We start from the raw sequence: 23971 nt of genomic DNA on the forward strand, positions 1-23971 counted from the left end.
TAAAAAAATGGAATTACCATATATAGTAGATTGTGCTTATTCAAGACGCTGTTGCCAAATAGAAACTTCATTGTCAGGTATGGCAATAATGCCCTCAGGTTGGTCTTAGGAGTTCCACAGAGCACCCAAACAATACAGGCTATTGTCATTGCTCTTGGCTGCTGTGGCGATTGGAATGAGAACGCCCCCCCCCATAGGCTTTTATATTTTCATTCTGAGTCCCCGGTTGATGAACTGTTTGGATAACTAGAGTTATGGCCTTGTTGGAGGATGTGCCAGGCTTTTTCTTTTGGGCCAACAACTAGCTCCCATATCATGACCAGGAGACTGTTTATTGGTTTTGAATGTTTGGCCTAGCCTTGTTACGGGAGGTCCTCCAACTCCTCCAGCCTATCGCCGCTGAGATACCAGCCCATTGGGGCGTGGTCTCTCTCCCTTTAAAAAAGCGGCCACTTCCCTCTCCTCTCTCTCTTCACTTCCTGCTCTGCCGGCGACTAGACTCCCTTCCTGGTTGCACAGAGGGCTGACAGTGATCTGTAAGTTTTTTCCCCTTTAAATAAATACCACCCTATTAATCATAATTCCAAACTGGTGTGGCATTGTTTATGACTTATGCCTTCAGTTGGCACCCAACGTTTGGTTTTAGAACCTCTCCTTTCCCCGCTCGACTGCCGGCCGCGAGTTCAGCTTGGCGGGAGCCCTCCCTTCCTCAGCCGCCGCCGGCGGCCTTGGCCTCCCCACGTGGATTTAAACTCCACAGGCCTGCATAGTCTCTGCCTCATGGTTTGCTCTTTTCTGAGTCGTTTTTAAATCTCCCTTGCAAGCACAGCTCTTAAGTGGCACGAACCAGAGCACGCAGTTGCTGAAAGCTGCAACCCCTCAGGGTGACTCTGTCACGTGGAGGCATAAGCGGCTTCCAGGTTGCTCTTCTCTCTACGCCTGGATTCTGGGTTTCTGGTTCCGTCTTTGGAATTGATTTAATTACATTTACTTTGTTGAGCAACTTACATTTTCCAGTTTTTAACAAATACTCTGCGGACTCTGAAACAGGACTCTGTTTTCATCGCGACTTGGCAACAGCGCCACCTGCTGGATAATAGGTAATATGGCAGTTTTCGTTTCCAACGCGAATTTTACTGTTCTGGTTGCCAATACAATGGGTTATATCATGCAAGGTTTATATGACTATGGGGATAACTTAATTTACTGGTTACTAGGCTTCAGTATTCTTTTGAATATTCTATCATTTAGGAAGATCATGGCACTCCTAAGAACCATACAATCTTTACTAGAAACTCATACAGGTCAGGAGATTCAGGATTCAAAAGAGACAATAATAAAGACAATAATAAAAAGACTTGAAATGATTGAAGAAATGATTGGAGCTGGTGAACAGAGTAATAAGGCACAAGGACAGGATACAATGCCAACACCAGCCATTAGAACTGGCTTACCAAAAGTTTTAGCGGCATACCCTATACTTAATCCTGAAAAAGCATCAACTTCTAAAGGCTCAAAGGGAGTCAGATAAGCTAGATGGACGCCAATAGCAATGAATGATCTGAAAGAAATTAAGCAAGCTGTTGTTAATTTTGGCTTGCACTCTGCATATGTAAAGGAAATGATAAGGACTTGGGCTTCTAATGTTAGAGCTACCCCCCATGATTTCCATCAGTTAGTGTCTGCAGTTTTAGATAATGGACCTTCCTTGATATTTGGAATTTATTTCAGAGAAGAATCCAAACATATGGAACAGCAAGAAAGAGCAAAAGGTGTCGAGGTTTCCCAAGATCAAATTCTTGGTGCAGGAGAATATGCTGATCCACAGGTCCAAGCTCTTTATGTGATGAAGTACTGTGTCTATGTCACCAAGCAGTTTTAAATGCTTGCAATAGGATACAAGATCCAGCAAAAAGGGTTGAATCATATATTAGAATTAGGCAGGGACCGAGAGAACCCTTTATTGACTTTTTGCAAAGATTAATTAAGGCTCTGGACATAGGGGTAACAGACCCAGAAGCTAGACGAATACTTCTTGAATCTCTAGCTTTTGAGAATGCAAACATAGAATACAAAAAGATAATTGGGCCTTTAAAGTCTAGATTAGCACCTATGGATGAATGGATTCAGCATACGATGAATGTTGAGACGTTTAGTTATAACGATGAACCTTGGGTAGGAGAAGCGATTTCCACAGCAATGAGGAGACATCAAACTGCCAGGTGTTTTAATTGTGGTAAATTAGGACATCTGAAAAGGGATTGCAGGCACAGAATTTCTAGGAATATTATCTCCTCTGGGAATGACAAAAATAGGAGACCTAGGCCTTCAGGTATATGTAGGAGATGCGGTAAAGGCCGACATTGGTCCAATGAATGCAGGTCAACAACAGACAAACAAGGCAACTCGATACCATCGGGAAACTCCTTGAGGGGCCTCTCGCAGGCCCCCAAGCCAACAGTGGCCCAGTCATTCCCAGTCACAGTGGAGAATGTGCCTCAACAAGAAAATTAAAAGCTCCAATTTCTGCTGTAAAAAGTAATACTGGTCTAAATGATGAAATACGTGTGGAGAATGAGTCAAAAAAACCCAGTAGGACAGAGTAAACGTGTATTTTGGCAGACTTCTATTAATGATCAAAGACCAAAGCTAAGAGTCTGTATAAATGGCACTTTTATTGAAGGCTTATTAGACACAGGTGCAGATGTAAGTATCATTACCCCAGAATCTTGGCATCCGAATTGGCCTCTTCAAGAGGTAGATGTTCAGTTCCTGGGAATTGGAACCCTATCTCGTGTAAAACAAAGCACAAGATGGGTTGAATGCATAGGGCCCGAAGGGCAAATAGGAAGACTAAGGCCATATATAGCCAATATTGCCATAAATTTATGGGGCCGTGACCTGCTACAGCAATGGAATACCCAGGTTAACATTCCTGTAGTTCCAGGAACTCATAATTCTGGGAAGAATATGATGAGGTATTATGGAAAAAGGTCACCAGCCATTCAGGCTGTGCAAGAACATACAGCAAATACCAAACCTTTAGAGGTACCAACAGCCCTACCTTTAAAATGGCTAACTGAGAAGCCAATATGGATCAAACAGTGGCTTCTAGCTGAAGATAAACTACAGGCATTGGAACAGCTGGTGCAAGAGCAACTAGATGCTCACCATATTGAAGAATCAACCAGCCCTTGGAATTCTCCTGTGTTTGTTGTAAAAAAGAAATCTGGTAAATGGAGAATGGTGACAGATCTAAGAGCTGTCAACAAAGTAATTCAACCTATGGGCCCACTACAATCTGGAATTCCTTTGCCTTCTCTGTTACCAAAAGGATGGCCTCTTATAGTTATTGATTTGAAAGATTGTTTTTTCACTATACCGTTACAAGAAAAGGATAGAGAAAAATTTGCCTTCACAGTGCCTACTTATAATAATTCTCAGCCTAATAGGAGATATCAATGGACTGTCCTCCCACAGGGTATGCTCAATAGTCCTACACTGTGCCAATATTTTGTAAGTAAGCCATTGGAAATAATTCGTAAACAATTCCCCAAGTCCATCATTTATCATTACATGGATGACATCTTGTTATCTGATTCAAATAAAGATACTTTAGAAAGGATGTTTGAAGAAGTAAAGAAAGTCTTGCCTAGGTGGGGATTACAAATTGCCCCTGAAAAGATTCAAAGAGGAAATTCTATTAATTACCTAGGTTACAGAATAGGGTTAGAGAAAATTAAAACGCAAAAGGCACAAATTAGGAGAGACTGCTTAAAGACTCTTAATGACTTCCAAAGATTGTTAGGAGACATTTCCAGTCTACGACCAGCTGTTGGGATAACACCTGATCTGATAGTTCATTTAAACAAAACCTTAGATGGTGATAAAGATTTGAATAGTTCAAGAGAACTGACAGCTGAAGCAGAAAAGGAACTGACAATGATTGAGTAAAAATTACAGGAGGCACATGTGGATAGGGTGAACCCAAATCTTAGCTTCATCCTAGTCATATTGCCTTCCAGAATTTCTCCTACAGGGATTCTAATGCAGAGGGAAGATATTATTTTAGAGTGGATATTTATACCTAATAAACCAAGTAAAAAATTAAAAACTTATGTGGAAAAAGTCTCTGAATTAATTATAAAAGGTAAGCTGAGACTTCGTCAACTAGCAGGTATAGACCCAGCAGAAATTATAGTGCCTTTTACTACTGAAGAAATAAAAAAGTTATGGGAAGACAATGAACCGTGGCAAAGAGCTTGTGCTAACTTTTTGGGAGAAATTAATAGCAACTATCCCAAAAGTGATAGACTTAATCTCATAAAAAGAACTTCTTGGATTCTTCCTAGAATTGTACGTGATGCTCCAATAACTGCAGCCCGTACGTTCTATACTGATGCAAATAAATCAGGGAAAGCAGGTTACAAGTCAGATGAATTGAGTAAGGTGGAACAAAGCCCTTATAATTCTGTCCAGAAGGCAGGATTATATGCCATTCTTATGGTGCTAAGGGATTTTAAAGAACCTCTTAATATAGTTACAGATTCACAATATGCAGAAAGAGTTATCTTGCATATTGAAACCGCTGAATTTATACCAGATGACACAGAGTTGACTTCATTGTTTATCCAGGTACAAGACATAATCACGAACAGGCTTTGTTCGATGTACTTAACACACATCCGGTCCCATACAGGTCTGCCTGGTCCTCTAGCCCAAGGCAATGCTGAGATTGATCAATTATTGATTGGAAGTGTGTTGCAGGCCTTGGAATTTCATAAGAAGCATCATGTCAATAGTAAAGGCCTAAAGAAAGAATTTTCCATTACTTGGCAACAAGCTAAGGACATTATAAAGAGATGTCCTACTTGTTCTTTCTATAATCAAACACCGTTGCCTGCAGGGAGTAACCCAAAGGGTACTAAGAGAAATGAAATCTGGCAGATGGATGTGTTCCACTTTATGGAATTTGGTAAATTAAAATATGTACACCACACCATAGACACGTATTCAGGTTTTCAATGGGCTACTGCCCTGAGCTCAGAAAAGGCTGATTCAGTAATCACACATTTATTGGAAGTTATGGCCATCATGGGTATACCTGCGCAAATAAAGACAGATAATGGTCCAGCATATGTATCTAAGAAAATGAAACGCTTTTTTGATTATTATAATATAAAACACATTACAGGTATACCAAATAATCCTACAGGTCAGGCAGTTATAGAAAGATCAAATCGCACTATAAAGGATATGCTGAACAAACAGAAAGGGATCGAAAATACCCCCAGGAATAGATTACATAATGCTTTATTAACCTTGAATTTTCTTAATGCTAATGAGAAAGGAATGACAGCAGCAGAGAGACATTAGATAATGGAAAAGTCTGCTGAACTAAATCAACCGATTTATTTCAAAGATGTGCTGACCTCTCAATGGAAGCCAGGAGATGTGCTACGTTGGGGAAGGGGTTTTGCTCTTGTTTCCACAGGAGAAGAAAAATTGTGGATACCATCAAAATTAATAAAGTTTCGATTTGAAGAGGAGAAACCTCTTGGAAAGGAGAAATGGCAACTTATCCACAATGATGATATTCATACAGGTGGTAAGAAAAACATATAGAATGGGGGCAGGGTTCTGTTCTTATCTCCACAGGAAAACACTCATCCTTGAAAAATTCAAGGGACCCTGGATATTTGGATACTGACAGATGGAAAAATACCTGCCCAATAGGAAATATCAAGAAAACTGAATGGGTTGTGTAAGTAAAATTAAACCATATTTCTAAATTTATAAAGCTGGTTTTGAAGTTGGACTCTGGCTCAGTCCCTCTCCAATTCCAAGCCTGTTAGTAAGAGAAAAACCCAGAGTTTCTGGAGTTTCTGTCTCATGTCAAGAGCCATGATGTGGGACAGAAAGAAATATGAGTTTAGAAAACATCTTTGCTTTTCTTCATATCTATCATACTTTTCATTGAATATATCTATCATGTCTTTCATTGAATATATATATATATGTCTATATGATTAATGTTTAAGTTTTTCATAATGAACAATGAGTTTTTCCTGAAGTGACATTTGAAGTTTCCAGGAAGAAGATGGGGCCCCACAACAACAACTCCACCTGGTTGATATGACGTCATGATACTGATAGCGCTACTACAAGACCTGCTTTGGATACCAGCTGCACAAGACAGTTCCAACTTGGTTAGCTGAAATGGTGCACATCTTATACAACATTTTGGCCAGACCTGCACAAAATACTCAGAGACTATTTGCAATTTTAAAAGACATTGATCTTGAAATTTAACCATCATTTTACTTTCACAGGATCCCTCAGAAAGAACGTCGCCCCCATGACAGCTGGAAGTAATTCTAGAGGACGACGTCCCCTCTCCCAGTAAAGTTTGCCCTTGGGTTTAGGGACATCATTTAGGGGTTGATTATAATTAGTATACGATTAAGGGTTGGGGGAGGAATTTTATAAGCTCAGGGATCATTTTGGGAAAAAAAAAGAGGGATGATGGGATAATAGATTTGTAATTGTGAGTTACTGTTTTTAGACAAATATATTGGTATAGATTCTTGTATATTGACACAAAGTTAAATTATATTGACTATTGTATGCATGCATGTTTCTACCTCTGCTTAAAACATTTTTTATGTATTGACATATATTGTATTGATATATATATTGTATATATTTACCATATTGCAGTGTACATTTCTACCACTGATTAAGATACTTATATAATGTTTGTGTATTGATATATATTTACCTACTGCAATGTATATTTGTACATTGTTTATATTTGGAGGCCATTGTCCTCATTTGTTTCACAGTCGTTTATTGTCTTAGTCTTTAAGTTAGATAGATATTGAGAATTATATAGACTAACAGTCATCTAAGTTTGTCATTTATAATTAGACTAATCAGGTTCTTTAGGTATATAGAGATTATACTCAGTATAGATAGATAATCTTCAACTTCTTCAAAGAGCTGTAGAAAATGGCTTTTAATCTAACTCAGAGTTTTGCGGTAGTGAGACACAATTGCTCCTGGCAACACCACTCTACTCCCGAGAGAATGTTGAGCACCAAAGACACTCCACCTGGAGCCTTCTTTTTGGCAGAACTGGCCTTGGGGCAAAGAAATGCCCATACCCCAACCACTGACAAAGATACAGAGCATGCATCAATGGATAAAACAGGGCTGTCATATCCTGCCAAGACAGGGTAAGATAGTTTTGAAAAGTTGCTTGCCTTTGAAAAATGGTATGTCAGTTATGTTAGGCCTTAGCCAATGTTGGTTGCTTCAACGCTGCTAATGTGACTTTGGGTGATTGCCTAGGTAGCTAGTTGTCTCTGTGATTTGTTGCATGTTTTGGAAGTTGTTTTACTGAACTTCCTAATTACCCAGGTAACATTATTTCCCTTCTCAGATCTTCGATGGGGTTGAAGACTATATAAATGCAGTTACTTTCTCTCATGACTTGGCCAAGTTATTTATTATACAAGACCTAAGCTAGTTAGAATAGGATATTTGTACTTATTGTATATAATTTCATAGTAGGTTTAGAACTCTCTTATTTAAACAAAAGGGGGAGGTGTTACGGGAGGTCCTCCCACTCCTCCAGCCTATCGCCGCTGAGATACCAGCCCATTGGGGCGTGGTCTCTCTCCCTTTAAAAAAGCGGCCACTTCCCTCTCCTCTCTCTCTTCACTTCCTGGTTGCGCAGAGGGCTGACAGTGATCTGTTAGTTTTTTCCCCTTTAAATAAATACCACCCTATTAATCATAATTCCAAACTGGTGTGGCATTGTTTATGACTTACGCCTTCATAGCCTCACTCTTTTCTGGCTAGCTCTTTTTACTTAGAAAGCTCTTTCTATCTACCATGTGCGTAGGGCTTTTACCTTTGCTCACTTTCTTGCTCTCTCTGGTCCTAGCTTCTTACCCTGGGTGTGTCCCTCTTTCTCTCTTACTGCTTCTCCCATTCTTTTTTCTCCTTTCTCTCTAGCCTAGATTTCTCCTCCTATTTATTCTCTCTCCCGGCCAGCCCCACCTATTCTTCCTTCTGCCTAGCAATCAGTTGGTCAGCTGTTTATTACACTGATCAGGTGCCTTAGGCAGGCAAGGTGAAACAGATGCAACACATCTTTACATAATTAAACAAATACAGCATAAACAAATGTAACAGACCTTTACACAGTTAAAGTAATATTCTGCAGCATAAACAAATGAAATACACCTTTACCTCGTTAAAATAATATTCCACAAAAGAAGGAATGTTCCTGCTAATTTTATAAATCACTTATGCCTTGTTAACATCTAGCTGGCCAGTTTTATGTCAACTTGAAACAAGCTTAAGTCAAAAGAAAAGAGGGAGTCTCAATTGAGAAAATCCACCCCCCCCCATAAGATTCATCTGGAGGGAGTTTTCTTATTAGTGATTGATGGGGGAGGGACAGGCCATGGCTTGTAGGTCCATCCCTGGGTAGTAAACAAATCAGGCTGAGTAAACCATGAGGAACAAGCCAGTAAGCAGCACCCTGCTATGACTGTTAGACTCTTTCTCACAAATAACGGTATCTGAAATCTCAGTGTGTCTAGCAAGAATGGGGACAACTTACACAGCATCTTGTTTGTGTGGTTTTCTTGTTTTAATTTTTATCATTGTACTGTCTCCTTAGAGATGTCTCCTATAACTGTGTCCTGAATCACTCTTAACTGCCGTCTTACATTAAATTGCTAAGCACAACTTTTATTCTCAGTTAAAACTTACCAGGGCCAAGAACATGGCCCAGTTAGTAAAGCACCTTGCACCTGCTGCATCTGAGTTTGGATACCTAGAACCCATGTAAGAAGCTGCCATATAGCGTGTTTCTATCATCCCAGCTCTGGTCAGGCAGAGACTGGCATCTCTCACAAGCTCATTGATCAATCAAGCTTAGCTGAATCAATGAGCTTCAGGTGCAGTGAGAGGCTCTCACAAAACAAAAAAGCAAACAAATAAAAGCAAATGAAATGGTGGCGATCTACTGAAAAAGGTGTGCAATGTTGACCTTGGGCCCTCCACAGGAAAAGAGACCCATGTACACGCACATGAAACAATCTACACTAACAAGCAGATATACACAGACTTATGACATCATTCATAGGTTTCTTTTAATTCCCCTCTCCGCATGCTTTACCACAAGGAAGGAAGGAAGGAAGGAAGGAAGAAAGGAAGGAAGGAAGGAAGGCTTTCAGCCCACCTCTGACTTCCCTATGGGAACATTCTGCTAGGAAGGACTAATAAATAAAGACATGAAACTTGGAGGTTCCCTTTCTCCATGTGACAAAGCAGAATGAAAACAGGTGTTTTGTAATTGAGAGATACCAATGAAAAAAATACAGCCACAGAGAATTCTACAAGTTGGATCTTTACTCAGCAAAAACAAAGGGGCTAATTCCAATAAAACTAAACCACTGTTTCTCCAGAGGGCTAGAGTTTGATTTCCCAAGCACCCACACTGGTCAGCTCACAACTGCCTGCAACTCCGGTTCCAGGGGATTCAGCATCCTTTTCTGGTTTCCAAGGGTACAAATATACATGTGCACACACATATACACACAAATTTATTTTAGAATTTTAAAAATCAATCAGCCTAGGGAATATAGATTAGTGGGGGAATGCTTGCCAAACATGCATGTGGCCATGTGGTCAAACACAAATACAAACAAAAACAAATAAAAAGAAATAGAACAACAAAATGAGTATTAGATGGGCATTGTGGGGTATACCTGTAAGCCATGTTTTGGCACACTCAGGCAGGAGCAGCACAAGTTCAAAAATAGCCTAGTCTATAGAGTCAGAACCTGTCTTCAAAGCAAAACAACACAGCACAGAACAAACTTACTCTAGTCTCTCCAGATGTAACCATTAGCCCTGGCGAGGTCTGCCTGTAAAAGCCTCTCCTCCAAGCCCATCTCCATCCCCTAGGGGCTTGGCCTTTTTATGTGGACCCAGTACTCCCCTGTCCATTTTCTTTCTAACTCATCTATCTGGGACCCACATGGACCACACTTGGACAGGACTCAGAGTGGGCAACTATAACCAAATGATGAACCGCCTTCCCAAAAAAGACAAGACCAGCACTCTACACTAAAAAACAATTCAAATATCAGAACTCCAGATAACTACACCCACTGCAAAATCACAGACCGGAGCAACCATGACCATATGAATCCAGCAACCTTGTTGTGTGAGGCCACGAGGAAAGCAATTTAGCTGAAACACAAGAAAAAGATTTCAAAGTAGAAATTATGAACATGTTTGAAGACATAAAAGAGGATATAAATAAAAGCCTTAATGAAGATTGTGAAAGTACAAACATTGAATATTGAAAATAATTCAAGATGAGAGGAGAATCTAACAAGCAATTAGAATCTATTAAAAAAAAACCAAACTGAAATGAAAAGAAACATAGAAAACAGGTTGTCAAACAAAAACCTTAGATTAAGGAAAATGGAAGAAAGAGTTTCAGATGTTGAACACATGGTAGGAAAAATGGCTAGTTTGTTAAAGACAACGTTAAACCTAAAAACAACCCAGACATGAAACATTCAGGAAATCTGCTACAGTCTAAAATAATAGCATCTATGAATGAATGGTATAGAGAAAGGAGAAGAAACCTAAGTCAAAAGCACAGAAAATATTTTTAACAAAATCATAGAAGAAAATTCCCCCAATTTAAAAAAGAAGGTGCTATAAAGTTACAAGAAGCATACAGTATACCAAATAGGTGGGCTTGGGGGAAAAACATACATGACACATGGAAGTCAAAGCACTAATATAAGGAATGAAGAAAGGATATTAAAAGGTGAAAAAGAAAGAACAGGTTACATATAAAAACAGACTCATTAGAATAACACCTGACTACTCAGTGGAGACTCTGAAAGCCAGAAAGACCTGGACAGATGTTCTACCATCTCTAGGAGACCACAGATGCCAGCTCAGACCACTATACCCAGAAAAATCTCAATCACAACTGATGGAGAAAGAAACACATTTCATGGTTAAAAAATATTAAGTAATTTCTGTCTATGCAGTTCTACAGAAGGCACTAGAAGGAAATATTTACTCTGAAGAGAGGTCTAACTACACCCAATGGAACTCAAGAAATAAATAATTCCAGAACTGCTAACTAAATAAAAGGGGGAGGATGAAAAAGCCATACCATCACAACAAAATCGAGGAAGTTAATAAGCATTTTTCATGAGTACTGCCCAACATTAATGGTCTCAGTCCAGAATCCATCTTCTGCTGCATCCAAGAAACATACTTTACCAACAAGGACAGATATATGCTTTAAGGGAAAAGGATGGAAAAGAATAATCCAAGCAAATGAACCCAGGAAGTATGCAGGTGTAGCCATTTTAATATATGTTAAAATAGACTTCAAACAAAAACTAATTAGAAAGAATTGGGAAGGACAGTACATACTCATCAAAGGAAAAATCCGTCAAGAGGAACATTGCAATCCTAAACATTTATACACCAAATACAAGGGCACCCAAGCTATAAAAGAAACACTACTACAGTTAAAATCACAGACTGACTCTCACACAGTGACAGTGGGTGACTTCCATATTCTGCTCTTGCTGATAAACAAGTCATCTAGACAAAAACCAAGCAGAGAAATGCTAGGTTAATTATTATCTTAAATCAACCTAACAGAATCTATAGAACATTCCACCCAAACATTAAAGAATTATTCTTTTTTTCTCAGCAGCCCACGGATCTTTCTCCAAAATTGAGTGCAGATTAGGGCACAGACAAACTCTCAACAGTTTTTTAAAAACTGAAATAACACTGTACATTTTATCTAATCATCATAGATTAAAGCCGGATATGAACAACAATAGAAACAGCAGAAAGTTTACAATTCATAAAAACTTAACAACCAACCACTGTATGAAAATTAGGTCAAGACGGAAATCAATAAGAAAATAAAAAATGTTTTAGAACTAAATGAAAATAAAAACACAACTTACACAAACAAACGAGAGACACATGAGAGCAGTTCGAAGAAGCAAGTTTGTAGCCCTAAGTGGCAACTTCAAAAACTGGAGAAATTTGATCATAGTAACTTGTGACACACTTGACATCTCTAGGAAAACACAAAGAAATAATACCCAAAAAGAATAGATCTGAAAAAATAAACACGGGGCTAAAATCAATGAAATTGAAACAAACAAACAAACAGCAGCAGCAACAACAAAATACAAAGATTCAATGAAACAAAGACTTGATTCTTTGAGAAACTCAACAGGAATCAGAAATCTTTAGCCAAATTAACCAAAAGATAACGAGAAAAGATCCAAATTAATAAAATTAGAGATGAAAAAGAAGCCATTAAAACAAACATTGAAGAAATCCAGATAATCATAAAGATTTAATTTAAAAATCTGTATTCCATGAGATTGGAAATAGGTTAATTTCTTGATATAAATGATCTATAAAAGTTAAACAAACAGTTAGTAGACTCATAACCCCTCACTAAAACAGAAGTAGTACCTAAAAATCTCACACCACCACTCCCCAGCAAAAAATGTCCCACAGCTGGACTCAGCACAATTCTACAGGACCATTAAGGAACCTCTAATGTAAACACTTATTGAATTATTTCACCAAATAAGTGTGCAGCATCTTCAGCAGTAGGGCCTTCCCATTAGGTCGTGGAGAGTAATGAGTAGATTTGGCAGTAGTAGTCTGTGATATTTTGAGGGCTCTATGGAACACCTTTTATTGAATGATAAAAGTGCATTATTCCAACCTATCATAGATTGCTGGAATCTTTTATCAGTAGTTTATAATGCACACCATAGCATTTCTCCCACCGGGACACTAAAAATGTGGGAAATTTCATTTAACGTTAAAGAGTAATTTCACAAATGTTCTACTCTGTGTTAGTTGAAGTTGAAGCTGTTGAAGGAGAAGTGCTGGTCTCTTCTTCCTCATGTGATGGTTTACTCTCTTCTTTCTCAGGTGATGGTGTAGAGCCCTTGATAATCCAAAGAAATAAAAATAAAAGCAAAACCGTAAAAGAAACAGGAAATATCCAACTTATGAAGCTATTATCCTGTGACTTCCTCTTCATCTCCTTGTCCTTGTCCTTCTCCTTCTCTTTATCCTTCTCCTTATTTTTGCTTTCAGAAGATGGACTGCTGTCAATACTCCCTCCAGTGCCCTTTAGCAGGCAATATGGTGGACTCCAGCCATCATTGCAATGGCAATGATGTTTGTTATTGCAGACGCCATTCTTGTTGCAGGTCTTTGGTGTACACTCACTTGCCCAGATTGACTTATTGACACACTTTCTGTTCATGCACACATGCTCTGGACCACAGTGTGTGCCATCTTTTACGTCACCAAGGTCAGGGATGCTCATCCCAAAATGGTAGTCAGTACTCCAGCAGGAGACACCCTTGAAATGAGTCCAATGTACAGTATAATGGCTCCTCCAAATAGGAAGACTTTTCACTTCTTTACACTGAACTCTTCCACAGAGGATATCTGAGTTATTACATTTCACATATACATTGTTTATTATTCCACAGTTACCAAAACGATCACCATAAGTATTGACTTCCTGGTAGCAACTGTCAGATGCTTTCCTGGCATCCTTGCCAAAAAGTCTCCGGCACTGTTCATCATGGCTGTTACATCTTTTTTCATAGCAGTAGCCACCATCACTGCAAGAGCTTCCATCCTGTAAAAACACATCTTCTGGGCACTCAGGTGAAGTTCTATTGCACCATTCTGGGAGGTCACATTCGCTCTCCTTAATTCTACACAGAGTGCCAGACGGCAGGAATTGTCATATGTTGCTGCAGCACAGCCCGGTATCACAGCTAGCTCCAGGCTTGAGAGTACAGCCAGGCAGACAACAGAGACTATAGTCACATAATTCGGGGGGTCCACAGTCACACTCCTCACCTTCATCAACCACCCCGTTCCCACAGAACTTAAACGGATAGGTATCCGAAAGGTTGAGTTTATTGTACATACAGCTTGCTTTGGCTGTGTTTTCCCACAATGCAGCATAACTACAGTTACTGAATTTTCTGGAACATCTTGTTGTAGGAGACATCACACATGGTCCTCCTCCACATGTACAAAATATCCCATCATGGGGCATGCCCAAATTATGACCTATCCCATGTGCCACGATACACCCAAAGGTAAAGAAATTTTCCCCCAAGGGACTCTCAACTCCACACCCAAATGTCTTATTACATATAGTTCCAACATAGGCTATGCCAAAATAGTTACTAAAATTATAATTCACAAAGAGATGTGCAATATCATGTCGTAGGTAAGAATCAAGGTGTTCACTCTTCCACTTACAAAATGCTGGCAAGAGAGTATATATATCTTTCACTGGTATGGGGTTTTCCTTACTCCAGATTACAAGTCCAAGTAAAGCCACATTAATATCCACTGGAAATAAGAAGTAATTTAGTCCATTCATAATCATGAATACATCTCGTAGCACAAGAGAAGTATTACGGCCTCGATAAAGGAATTGTTCATGGTCTATAACCAATGCCAGTTCAATATACAATCTGTGAGTCCACCATGTCCCATAGACAACTCGTGTTTTGGAGGAGTCATCATCCTCTTGAGGTGTCACTTGCTCTGCTGTTTCTTCATCTGTTAATGCACATCTCATGGAACATAATTGAGTTTTTTCACTGTCTATCTTATAAACTAGATGTTCAAATGTGGAAGAAGGGCTCTTGGGTCTAATTTCATAAGCTGTGTCGTTTATCTGTAATGTTCCTTGTAAACCCCCCAAACAGGTGATAAGAGCAACCATGGATTCTGGGTTTCCTTCCACAAAACCAAAGTAATAGCAGTCTTTTTGGACAAAAGGCCGATCCTCAATGAGGTCTCCTTGATCACTGTAGGTGAACACAGAGAGATGGCTGGATACTAGAAAGCTTTGGGGCTTCATGGAGATAATGTGTCTCTGGCCTCCGAAGTGTAGGCTATAGGACTTCCAGCCTGCAAGACTCATGTTTCTACTAGAGACGGTTACCCTCAAGGGTATCACTACTTCTGGAAGGCTTTTGAATTCAGCACACCAGGTCAGGGGCCATATAGAAGGAAAGAGCAACACCCTCAACCATACCTGCAGGAGAGCGATTCTTACATGTACTGGAACCTCACTCATAGCCACCTTGTCCTACTGGAGAGAGCAAAGGAGGACGGGATGTGGTTCTGCTGCCCGGATCTTTATTTTGTCTTGATCTCATGCAGCACTAACATTTAATACTCTGTCTTCTGGAAGACTGGATCCATCAGGGCAGGGGGACCTTATGAAACAGGAAAAAGAAGGCAGAGATAAAGAGTGGCTTCATGATGAGCTGGCTAAAGTAGAAGGCTTTATATAAATATAGCTTAGCATTTGGACCAAAGCATGACTTCATATTGTGCATTTGATTTGCTCTTTAATTTTGATGAGGTACAGTCACACTCCGGTTGTTCAGAAGGATCACAGTGGGTCACAGGCTGATAATCTCAGACCTTGATGACAGATACATGGATTCACTGTATTGTCCCCTAAATATATACACATTTAAGACTATATTTACATTAATATTGAAAATAAGCTTCTATTGGCTATTGTGAAGTAGCCACTTGCTTTAATGAGATAAGTTTGATTTATACATAGTCAATCAAGGAGTATCAGTGGTTTCTTCAATTTTTAATGATAAGTTGCACATAGTTCTTAGCAGACTTGTATAAAAAAATATTCTACCATGTTAAATGCATGGTATTTAACTTGCACTCCCATGTAACAAACCTGCTTGTTCTCTCTTATGCCAGGTCTGTCAAACTGCAGAGTCAAAGGTGGAATCTTCTGTAATAAATATCTCCATATGATGAATCAATAAACAATAGTATAATCAAATTAGGTGTGCTGGCTTGATGTCTGTTTCTCAATCGCATTTATATTTGATTATACTTATGAAAGGAGTACTTTTTTATTGAAAATAGGTTAATTCCTCATATAATATATTCTGATTATAGCACCCCCTTCCCAGGGAGACCCATTCATCCCCCAACCCCTTGTGCCATACTGATTACCTAAACACTCTGGGTCTGTGGATTGTAGTTTGACGATCATTTCCTTAATAGATAATATCCACATATAAGAGAATACATACCATAGTTGTCTTTCTGGGTTACCTCATTAAGGATGATTTTTTTTCTAGTTGCATCAATTTGCCCGAAAATTGTATGAGCTCATATTTTAAGAGCTGAGTAATGTTCCATTGTGCAAATGTACCACATTTTGTGCATCCACTCTTCTGTTTAGGGACGTCTAGGTTGTTTCCGGTTTCTGGCTATTATGAATAAAGTTTTAGTGAGCGTGGTGGAACAAGCAAGTGCCTTTGTGGTAGGATGGAGTGTCCTTTGGGTATATGCTCATGAGCTGAACATCTGGGTCATGAGGTAGACCAATTCCCAACTTTCTAAGAAATCCTCATATTGTTTTCCAGGGTGGCTTTACAAGTTTGTACTCGCACAAGCAATGGAGAAGTGTTCCCCTTGCTCCACATTCCTCACCAGCAAGAGCTGTCATTTGTGTTTTTTATCTTAGACATTCTGACAGGTGTTATATGGAATCTCAAAGTAGTTTTGGTTGCATTTCCCTGATGGCTAAGGATGGTGAGCATTTCTGTGTTTCTCAGTCATTTGAGTTTCTTCTATGGAGAATCCTCTGTTTGGATCTGTATTCCATTTATCAATTGAATTATTTGGGTTTTTATATCTAGTTTCTTGAATTATTTAAATGTTTTTGATATTAGTCCTCTTTATGGAGTTGGTAAAAAAAAGTCCTTTCCCCATTCTATAGGCTGCCATTTTGTCAAATTGATAGTGTTCTTTGCCTTACAGAACATTTCCAGTTTCCTGAGGGTCCATTTATTAATTGTTCCATTTATTAAATTGCCTGCATTATCATTCTTCTGTTCAGGAAGTCGTCTCCTGTGCCAGAGCATTCAAGGTTATTCCTCAACCTTCTTTCCTATCATGTCCAATGTGTCTGGTTTTATGTTGAGGTCTTTGATCACTTGAACTTGTGTTTGTGCAGGGTAATAAATATGGATCTATTTGTGTTCTTCTACATGCAGACACCCAGTTTGACTGCCACCATTTGTTGAAGATACTGTCTTTTTTTCCTGTGTTTCTATGTTCTTTATCAAAAGTCAGGTGTCCATAATTGCTTGGATTTATGTCTGGGTCTTCTGTTCAATTCCATTGTTCAATGTTTTTTGTTTTTATGTCAATACCTTGCTGTTTTTATTACTATACCTCTGTCACATAGCTAGAAATCAGGAATGGGGAGGCCTCCAACAGTTTGTATTGTTCAAGATTGTTTTAGCTATCTTGAGTTTTTATTGTTATTGTTGTTGTTTTTCCATATGAAGTTGAAAATTCTCCCACCAAAAATCTGTAAAGAATTATCTTGGTAGCTCCCCTTATTCCAGGTCCCTAGACCTGGGGCAAAAGAATTTCACCCACGAGCCTTAGCATCGGGCCTTCAGGTACCATGATGGTGAGAGAGTACAGGGTGGCCAAATGGGAGGGAGGGAGAGGGAGAGAGAGAGAGAGAGAGAGAGAGAGAGAGAGAGAGAGAAACAGAAAGATTCTGGGGAGAGATACAGATCTGAAGAGGTGAGGGTGGTGAGGAACAGGCTGAGGTAGATGCTCTGCTTTCTACCCAGGGCAATGGCGATGTCTGATCCTTAGCTGCTGTCAAGTTCCATGACTTGCTCCATGGCTCTGATGAAGCTGTGGAGTTTTGTGTTAATGTGCATGAGTCCTGTTACCACCAAGGGCCTCATGGTTGCCTGGAATCTGGGCTACTACATGTGACCAAGATGATGTCTAAGGGATGTATCCAACTGAGGCCATGCTGATCCAGGACTCCTATGCCACCATCTTGGACCATGGTGATGTATAATGCAGACTGCTGCAGGGTGGCCATGTCTGGGTTCATGGCCCTGCTGTGGAGGTCTCCGAGTTGACACCATGGGTCCTGTTGCCACTGAGGGCCATGAAGAGGCCTGCGGTCTGGGTCAACACCTGAGGCCATGTTGGTCTTAGCGGGTCAAGCTGCTGCTGGGACCATACATATATAGGTGGCCCCTGATACTACCAGGGCTACTGTATTGTCCAGTCCCTAATTGTGGCCATGAGCCATGTCTGGGTCAGTAACCCTACTATGGTGAAAATCTGTGTCAATGTCTGTGCCTACTGTTACCATCAAAGTCTGAGTGGATACCCAGGCTCTAGGCTGCCTCCTGGAGAAATGTTGGTGTTTGGGGGTCACACCACCACTTGAGGCATGCTGACTGGGCTATCTTCATTGATAACTAGGGCCATGAAGACATCTGGGCCCAGGCTGTTGCCAAAAACCATGTGTGGATCTGTGGTCCTACCACAGCCTGAGTCTGTGCCAATGTCTGTAGCCTGTGTTGCCACCCAAGGCCACATTGCTTCCCAGGATCTGGGCCTCCACCTGCAGTCTTCTTGGCATAGGAGGGCTGTGTTGCTGATGGGCCCATACAGACCTGAGTAACATGTGCCACCACCTGGATCCAGGGCATTCATATGACCTGAACTGTAGCCAAGGGCATGTCTGGGTCTGTAGCCCTGCCATATCCAGGACCTGTACTGATGTCCAAGGCTCCTGTTGCCATCAAAAGCAGAGCAGATGCCCAGGGTCTAGGTCTACACGTGGAGCCATGTGGTGGTTTGAGGGCCAAGCTACTGTTGGGTCCTGCACTGCCAACTGGGACCATGGTGTCATCCGAGCCTGGGTTGCTGCCAAGGACTGTGTCTAGGTCCATGGTCCAATTACCACAGGTGAGCTGCAGGTAGGGTGGGATGGGGGAATCATAGGAGCAGAAGGACTGCCCATCCCCCCTGCCATGTGGTCGCATGGGTGAGGAGAAAACTGTTCTCCCTCTTCTCACCCCTGGCCACATGTGGTAGGTGAGAGAGTTGTCCCCAGGGCCTCCAGAGTGAGAGAACTGGCCCTGTCCCTCACCTGCTGCAGCCCAAGTTAGAGCAGGCACATGGCACCTCACCTGGGCAGCACGCTAGAACTGAGCCTGTTGGTGGGGGCACAGGTGAGCCGGGCCTGTAGGCATGAGAGCAGAATAGCTGTTCCAGCCCCCTCCCTCATATGCCATGGGAAGGCAAGAGTAAGGGAAATATGCCCCCCTTGCCACCTGCGAGAGGTGTGAGAGCTGACCTCAGGGGAATAAGGATGGAAGAGTTAGCACTGTGCTTCAAAAAGTGCTGCAATCCAGAGAGCAGGTCCCACACCTTGTCAAGACAAAGGAGCAGAGTTGTCCCTGGTGGTGTGAGTGCAGATGAGCTGGGTACTGAGGGTGTGAGAACAGGATTACCTTGGCTGATTTTTTTTTCCATTGTTTCATCTCTGCATCTCTGGGATGGAGCCTATTTGATCATGATGGATGATCTTTTTTTGGTGTGTTCTTGAATTCGGTTTGCAAGTATTTTATGGGTATTTTTGCATCTGTGTTCATAAGAAAAATTGGTCTACTCTTTCTTTGCTGACTATGTGGTTTCAGTATCTGGGTGACTGTGCCTCATAAAATGAATTTGGTAGTGTTCCTTTGCTTTCTATTTTGTGAAATAATTTAAGGAATGTTAGCATTAATTCTGCAAAAATCTGGTGGAATTTTTCTCCTAAGGGACTTTCACCTGTACAATCAAATATCTTATTATAACAAACAGCAGGGCAAGTGAGACCTCAAGAGGATGATGAGTCCACCGTAGCGCAAGTTGTCTATGGGGCATGGTGGACTCACAAATTGTATATTCAGCTGGCATTGGTTATAGACCACGAACAATTCCTTTATTGAGGATGCAATACTTCTCTTGTTTGTTTTCTTTTTCCCATGAAGATTAGATCCATATATGTCTCACTTACAATCCCACTATTGTCTAGATTCTCTGGGATTGTGAATTGTAGGCTGGTTTTCTTTGCTTTAAACCCAAGATAGCCAAAACAATTCTGAACAATAAAGGAACTTCTGGAGGCATCACAATCCCTGACTTCAAACTCTACTACAGAGTTACAGCACTAAAAACAGCCTGATATGGGCATAAAATGGAACCAAATCGAAGACCCAGATATTAATCCACACACCTACGAACTCCTGATTTAAAAAAAATATAAAATGGAATAAAGAAAGCATATTCAACAAATGGTGCTGACATAATTGAATATCAACATGTAGAAGAAAATAGATCCATCTATCACATGCACAAAACTCAAGTCCAAATGGATCAAAGACCTCAACATAAAGCCAACCACACTAAACCTCATAGAAGAGAAAGTGGGAAGTACATTTGAATGCATTGGCACAGGAGACCACTTCCTAAATATAACCCCAGTAGCAAGACACTGAGAGAAACAATTAATAAATGGCACCTCCTGAAAATTAAAAGCTTCTGTAAAGAAAAGGGTCAACAAGACAAAACAACAGCCTACAGACTGAGAAAAGATCTTCACTAACCCCACATCAGACAGAGGTCTGATCTCCAAAATATACAAAGAACTCAGGAAACTGGACACCAAAAGTTCACATAATCCAATTTAAAAAAATGGAGTACAAACCTAAACAGAGAACTCTCAACAGAAGAATCTAAAATGGCTGAAAGACAATTAAGGAAATATTCAACATTCTTAGTCATCAGAGAAATGCAAATCCAAACAACTCTGAGATTCCATCTTACAACTGTAACAATGGCCAAAATCAAAAACACTGATGACAACTTTTGCTGGAGAGGTTGTGGGGAAAAGGGCACTTCTGCAGTGCTGGTGGGAATGCAAGCTGGTACATCCCCGTCAGTGCAGTGATTTCTCAGAGAATTAGGAAACAACCTTCCTCAAGACCCAATAATACCACATTTGGGTATATACCCAAAGGATGCTCAATCATGCCACAAGGACATGTGCTCAACTATGTTTATAGCAGCATTGTTTGTCATAGCCAGAACCTGGAAACAACCTAAATGCCCCTCAACCAAAGAATGGATGAGGAAAATGTGGTACATTTATACAATGGAGTACTACACAGCAGAAAAAAATTCTTGAATTTTGCAGGAAATTGGATAGAGCTAGAAAGCATTATTTTGAGTGAGGTAACCCAGACACAGAGAGACAGTTATCACATGTACTCACTCATAGGTGGTTTTTAAACATAAAGCAAAGAAAACCAGCCTACAAACCACAATCCCAGAGAACTTAGACAACAATGAGGACACTAAGAGAGACTTACATAGATATAATCTACATGGGAAGTAGAAAAAGACAAGACCTCCTGAGTAAATTGGGAGCATGGGGACCTTGGGGGAGGGTTGAAGGAGGGAGGGGAGAGACAAGGAGGGGAGCAGAGAAAAATGTAGAGCTCAATAAAAATTAATAAAAAAATTCTGACATGCTGATTCTCTATTTGCATCTATTTTGATATGTGTGTGAGTAATAACAACAAGTATATGTGTATATTTGGTTATGATCATAGAGTTAATATTTTTGTGATGGAAAGGCTGATGATTTATCAATAATATTGCTAATAAACTTAACCATACAAAACTATCAGGATTCATTACTAAGATCTCAGCTTGTCAACAGGTCACTGGTAAAGAAACTTGAAAGTTGAGCCAGTTTCTCACATCTTGCAGGATTTTAGATGATGACTAGAGAGGCCACGGGTTCTGAAGGATTGTGACATTTTCAACTGAAAGAATGTGCAGATATGGCTCGAGGGTTACAAGTGTTTGCAGCCAAGCCTGACAACCTGCATTCCAGCCTGGAAATCTACAGTGGAGAGAACCAATTTTTGCAAGTTCTTCTCTGACTTCTACATACATACACCCACATCCCCCTTCAGCCATTCCTCCACATAAACACATACACTCTATGGTGATGATGATGGTGACGATACCTATCACATAAAAGAGCCTGAATAGTCATATTAGTAGAGAACTTTAAACCCTGTCTCCAGCATCTCCTATTCTCCGCTTCATCCAACTTATCAGCCCATGTATTTTAATCATCATCTAGGCCTTGTCATTGTTTATGATCTAATTCGATATTTTATAAACTATGAATAACAGCACATTAAAACAGTTCGTCCTTTCCAAATAGGAGAGAGGAATAAGAAATAATAGGAGCCACTAGTCCTTCTCAAAATTTGAAGAATTCCCAAAATTTGTCAGTATGTTCATGAACTTCTTGTCCTTTAGGCCTAAGCTCTTGAGAGGCTTACCAAGAGATGGAGTGATGATTTCTTGGTGTGGACCTATTCATGGTTCATTTGTAAGAACAGGTTTATAAGCAAAGATTTCTGAGAACTCACATGACAAAGAGAACAGAAATCCTTTCTTCCTTTGTCTCTCATTGGATTAAGTTCTAGATCCGATTGCTTAGCAACAAGAACCTTTTAGTCTATAGATCCTGGGAGTTGGCCTTCCCACTGTGTCTCCACAATCTCAACTAAACCTTATCACTACTTACTCCGCAGTGTGAGTAAATCTGGCTTCTTTTCCCACATTTATTATGCTCTAGTAGCTTTCCGATATGACTAGGTCTTTCTGTTCTCCCAATGTACACACCCCTCACACACGGCATGGACTTACTACCTTCTGAAACCTTTCTCACACTGCTACCCCTGTCCCAGGTTGTTTCCTCAACATTTAGCCATATCATGGAGAACTTGAATAACTTTAGGTTCCAGAGAAAAATTCAAATCCATCTTAAAATTTTATTAAGTGAGTTGGACGGTGGTAGTACACACCTTTAATCCCAGCACTTAGGAGGTAAAAGCAGGCGGATCTCTGTGAGTTCGAGGCCAGCCTGGTCTACAAGAGCTAGTTCCAGGACAGGCTCCAAAGCTACAAAAAAAAAAAAAAAAAAAAAAAAAAAAAAAAAAAAAAAAAAAACCCTATCACAAAAAAAATCTAAGTAATCTAGTCATTAATAACCATCTGTCCTTTTCTTCAGGTCAATGAATGATTAAGACACATTTTCCAACAGCACATAAATATGCTTTATCTATTATGCTAAGTTCTATAAACTTATTATAACTATATTATAACTATTTTTATTATAACTATAAAAATAGGTCAAAAAACGAATTTAGAAGATGAAAAATAGTAAATAAAAACATCATGCAAACAAATTTCAGATAAGCTGTCTATTTTGGATGTTTTCGAAATACCAGAGGAGAGTGTGTTTAACAGTTGGCTAGAGTAAGCCATGGAAGCTGTTTGATCTTTGAGCGTCCATAGTGAGATAACATGAGGTTGGTAGTATCTGCAAGTTTGTTGTCCCGTATGTCTGCTTTTACTTCCCTGTTCTTAGTCTGCCCACCTCTGCATCATTTACCTCATCAACTTTCTCACTTTTTCCAACTTTCAACATAACTCTTTAAAGCAGACTACATATGGCTTCAGGATTTGTAATCTCTGTCTCTGATATGGGTGCTATAACAAGGTAACACAAAGTGAATGACTTAACTTTATAAATTTATCCCATGACTTCTCGGGGGGGAGGGTGAGGAATGCTTTCTTCAGGGACACATGTTCTCTGAATTTACTAAGGAACAGTTAGTTTCAAACTTCCTTCTGGTTCTAGTCATTCCCTGGTTTGTGTAAGCATATTGTAATTATTATTTGTTGCTCTTTATATCTATGATTTCCCTCTTATGGAAACACTTATATTAGATAAAGTGTATCTGTGTATGTCTGTGTGTGTTTGTGCGTGAGGGGTGTCTATGTCTATGTGTGTAGTCAAATAATTCCAGGCAAAGAAGGTTTGCATATAGTTATAAAAGTATAATTAATCAGGAAGATAGACAGATTTGAATCC

At 40.0% G+C, this 23971-nt stretch overlaps 1 protein-coding gene across 1 annotated transcript; it reads right to left on the reverse strand.

Annotated features, from left to right (window-relative positions):
• Positions 1-12826: 12826 nt before the first annotated feature.
• On the reverse strand, positions 12827-18157 carry LOC121442813 (disintegrin and metalloproteinase domain-containing protein 24-like). The gene is given in 3 exon segments (XM_041644461.1): positions 12827-12894; positions 13114-15238; positions 17939-18157. Coding segments are annotated over 3 exon segments (2412 nt in total).
• Between the last annotated feature and the right edge of the window lie 5814 nt (positions 18158-23971).

Source organism: Microtus oregoni, unplaced genomic scaffold (genome assembly GCF_018167655.1).
Source record: "Microtus oregoni isolate MIOR12 unplaced genomic scaffold, Mior012 000096F_ref0000112, whole genome shotgun sequence".
Classification (NCBI taxonomy): domain Eukaryota; kingdom Metazoa; phylum Chordata; class Mammalia; order Rodentia; family Cricetidae; genus Microtus; species Microtus oregoni.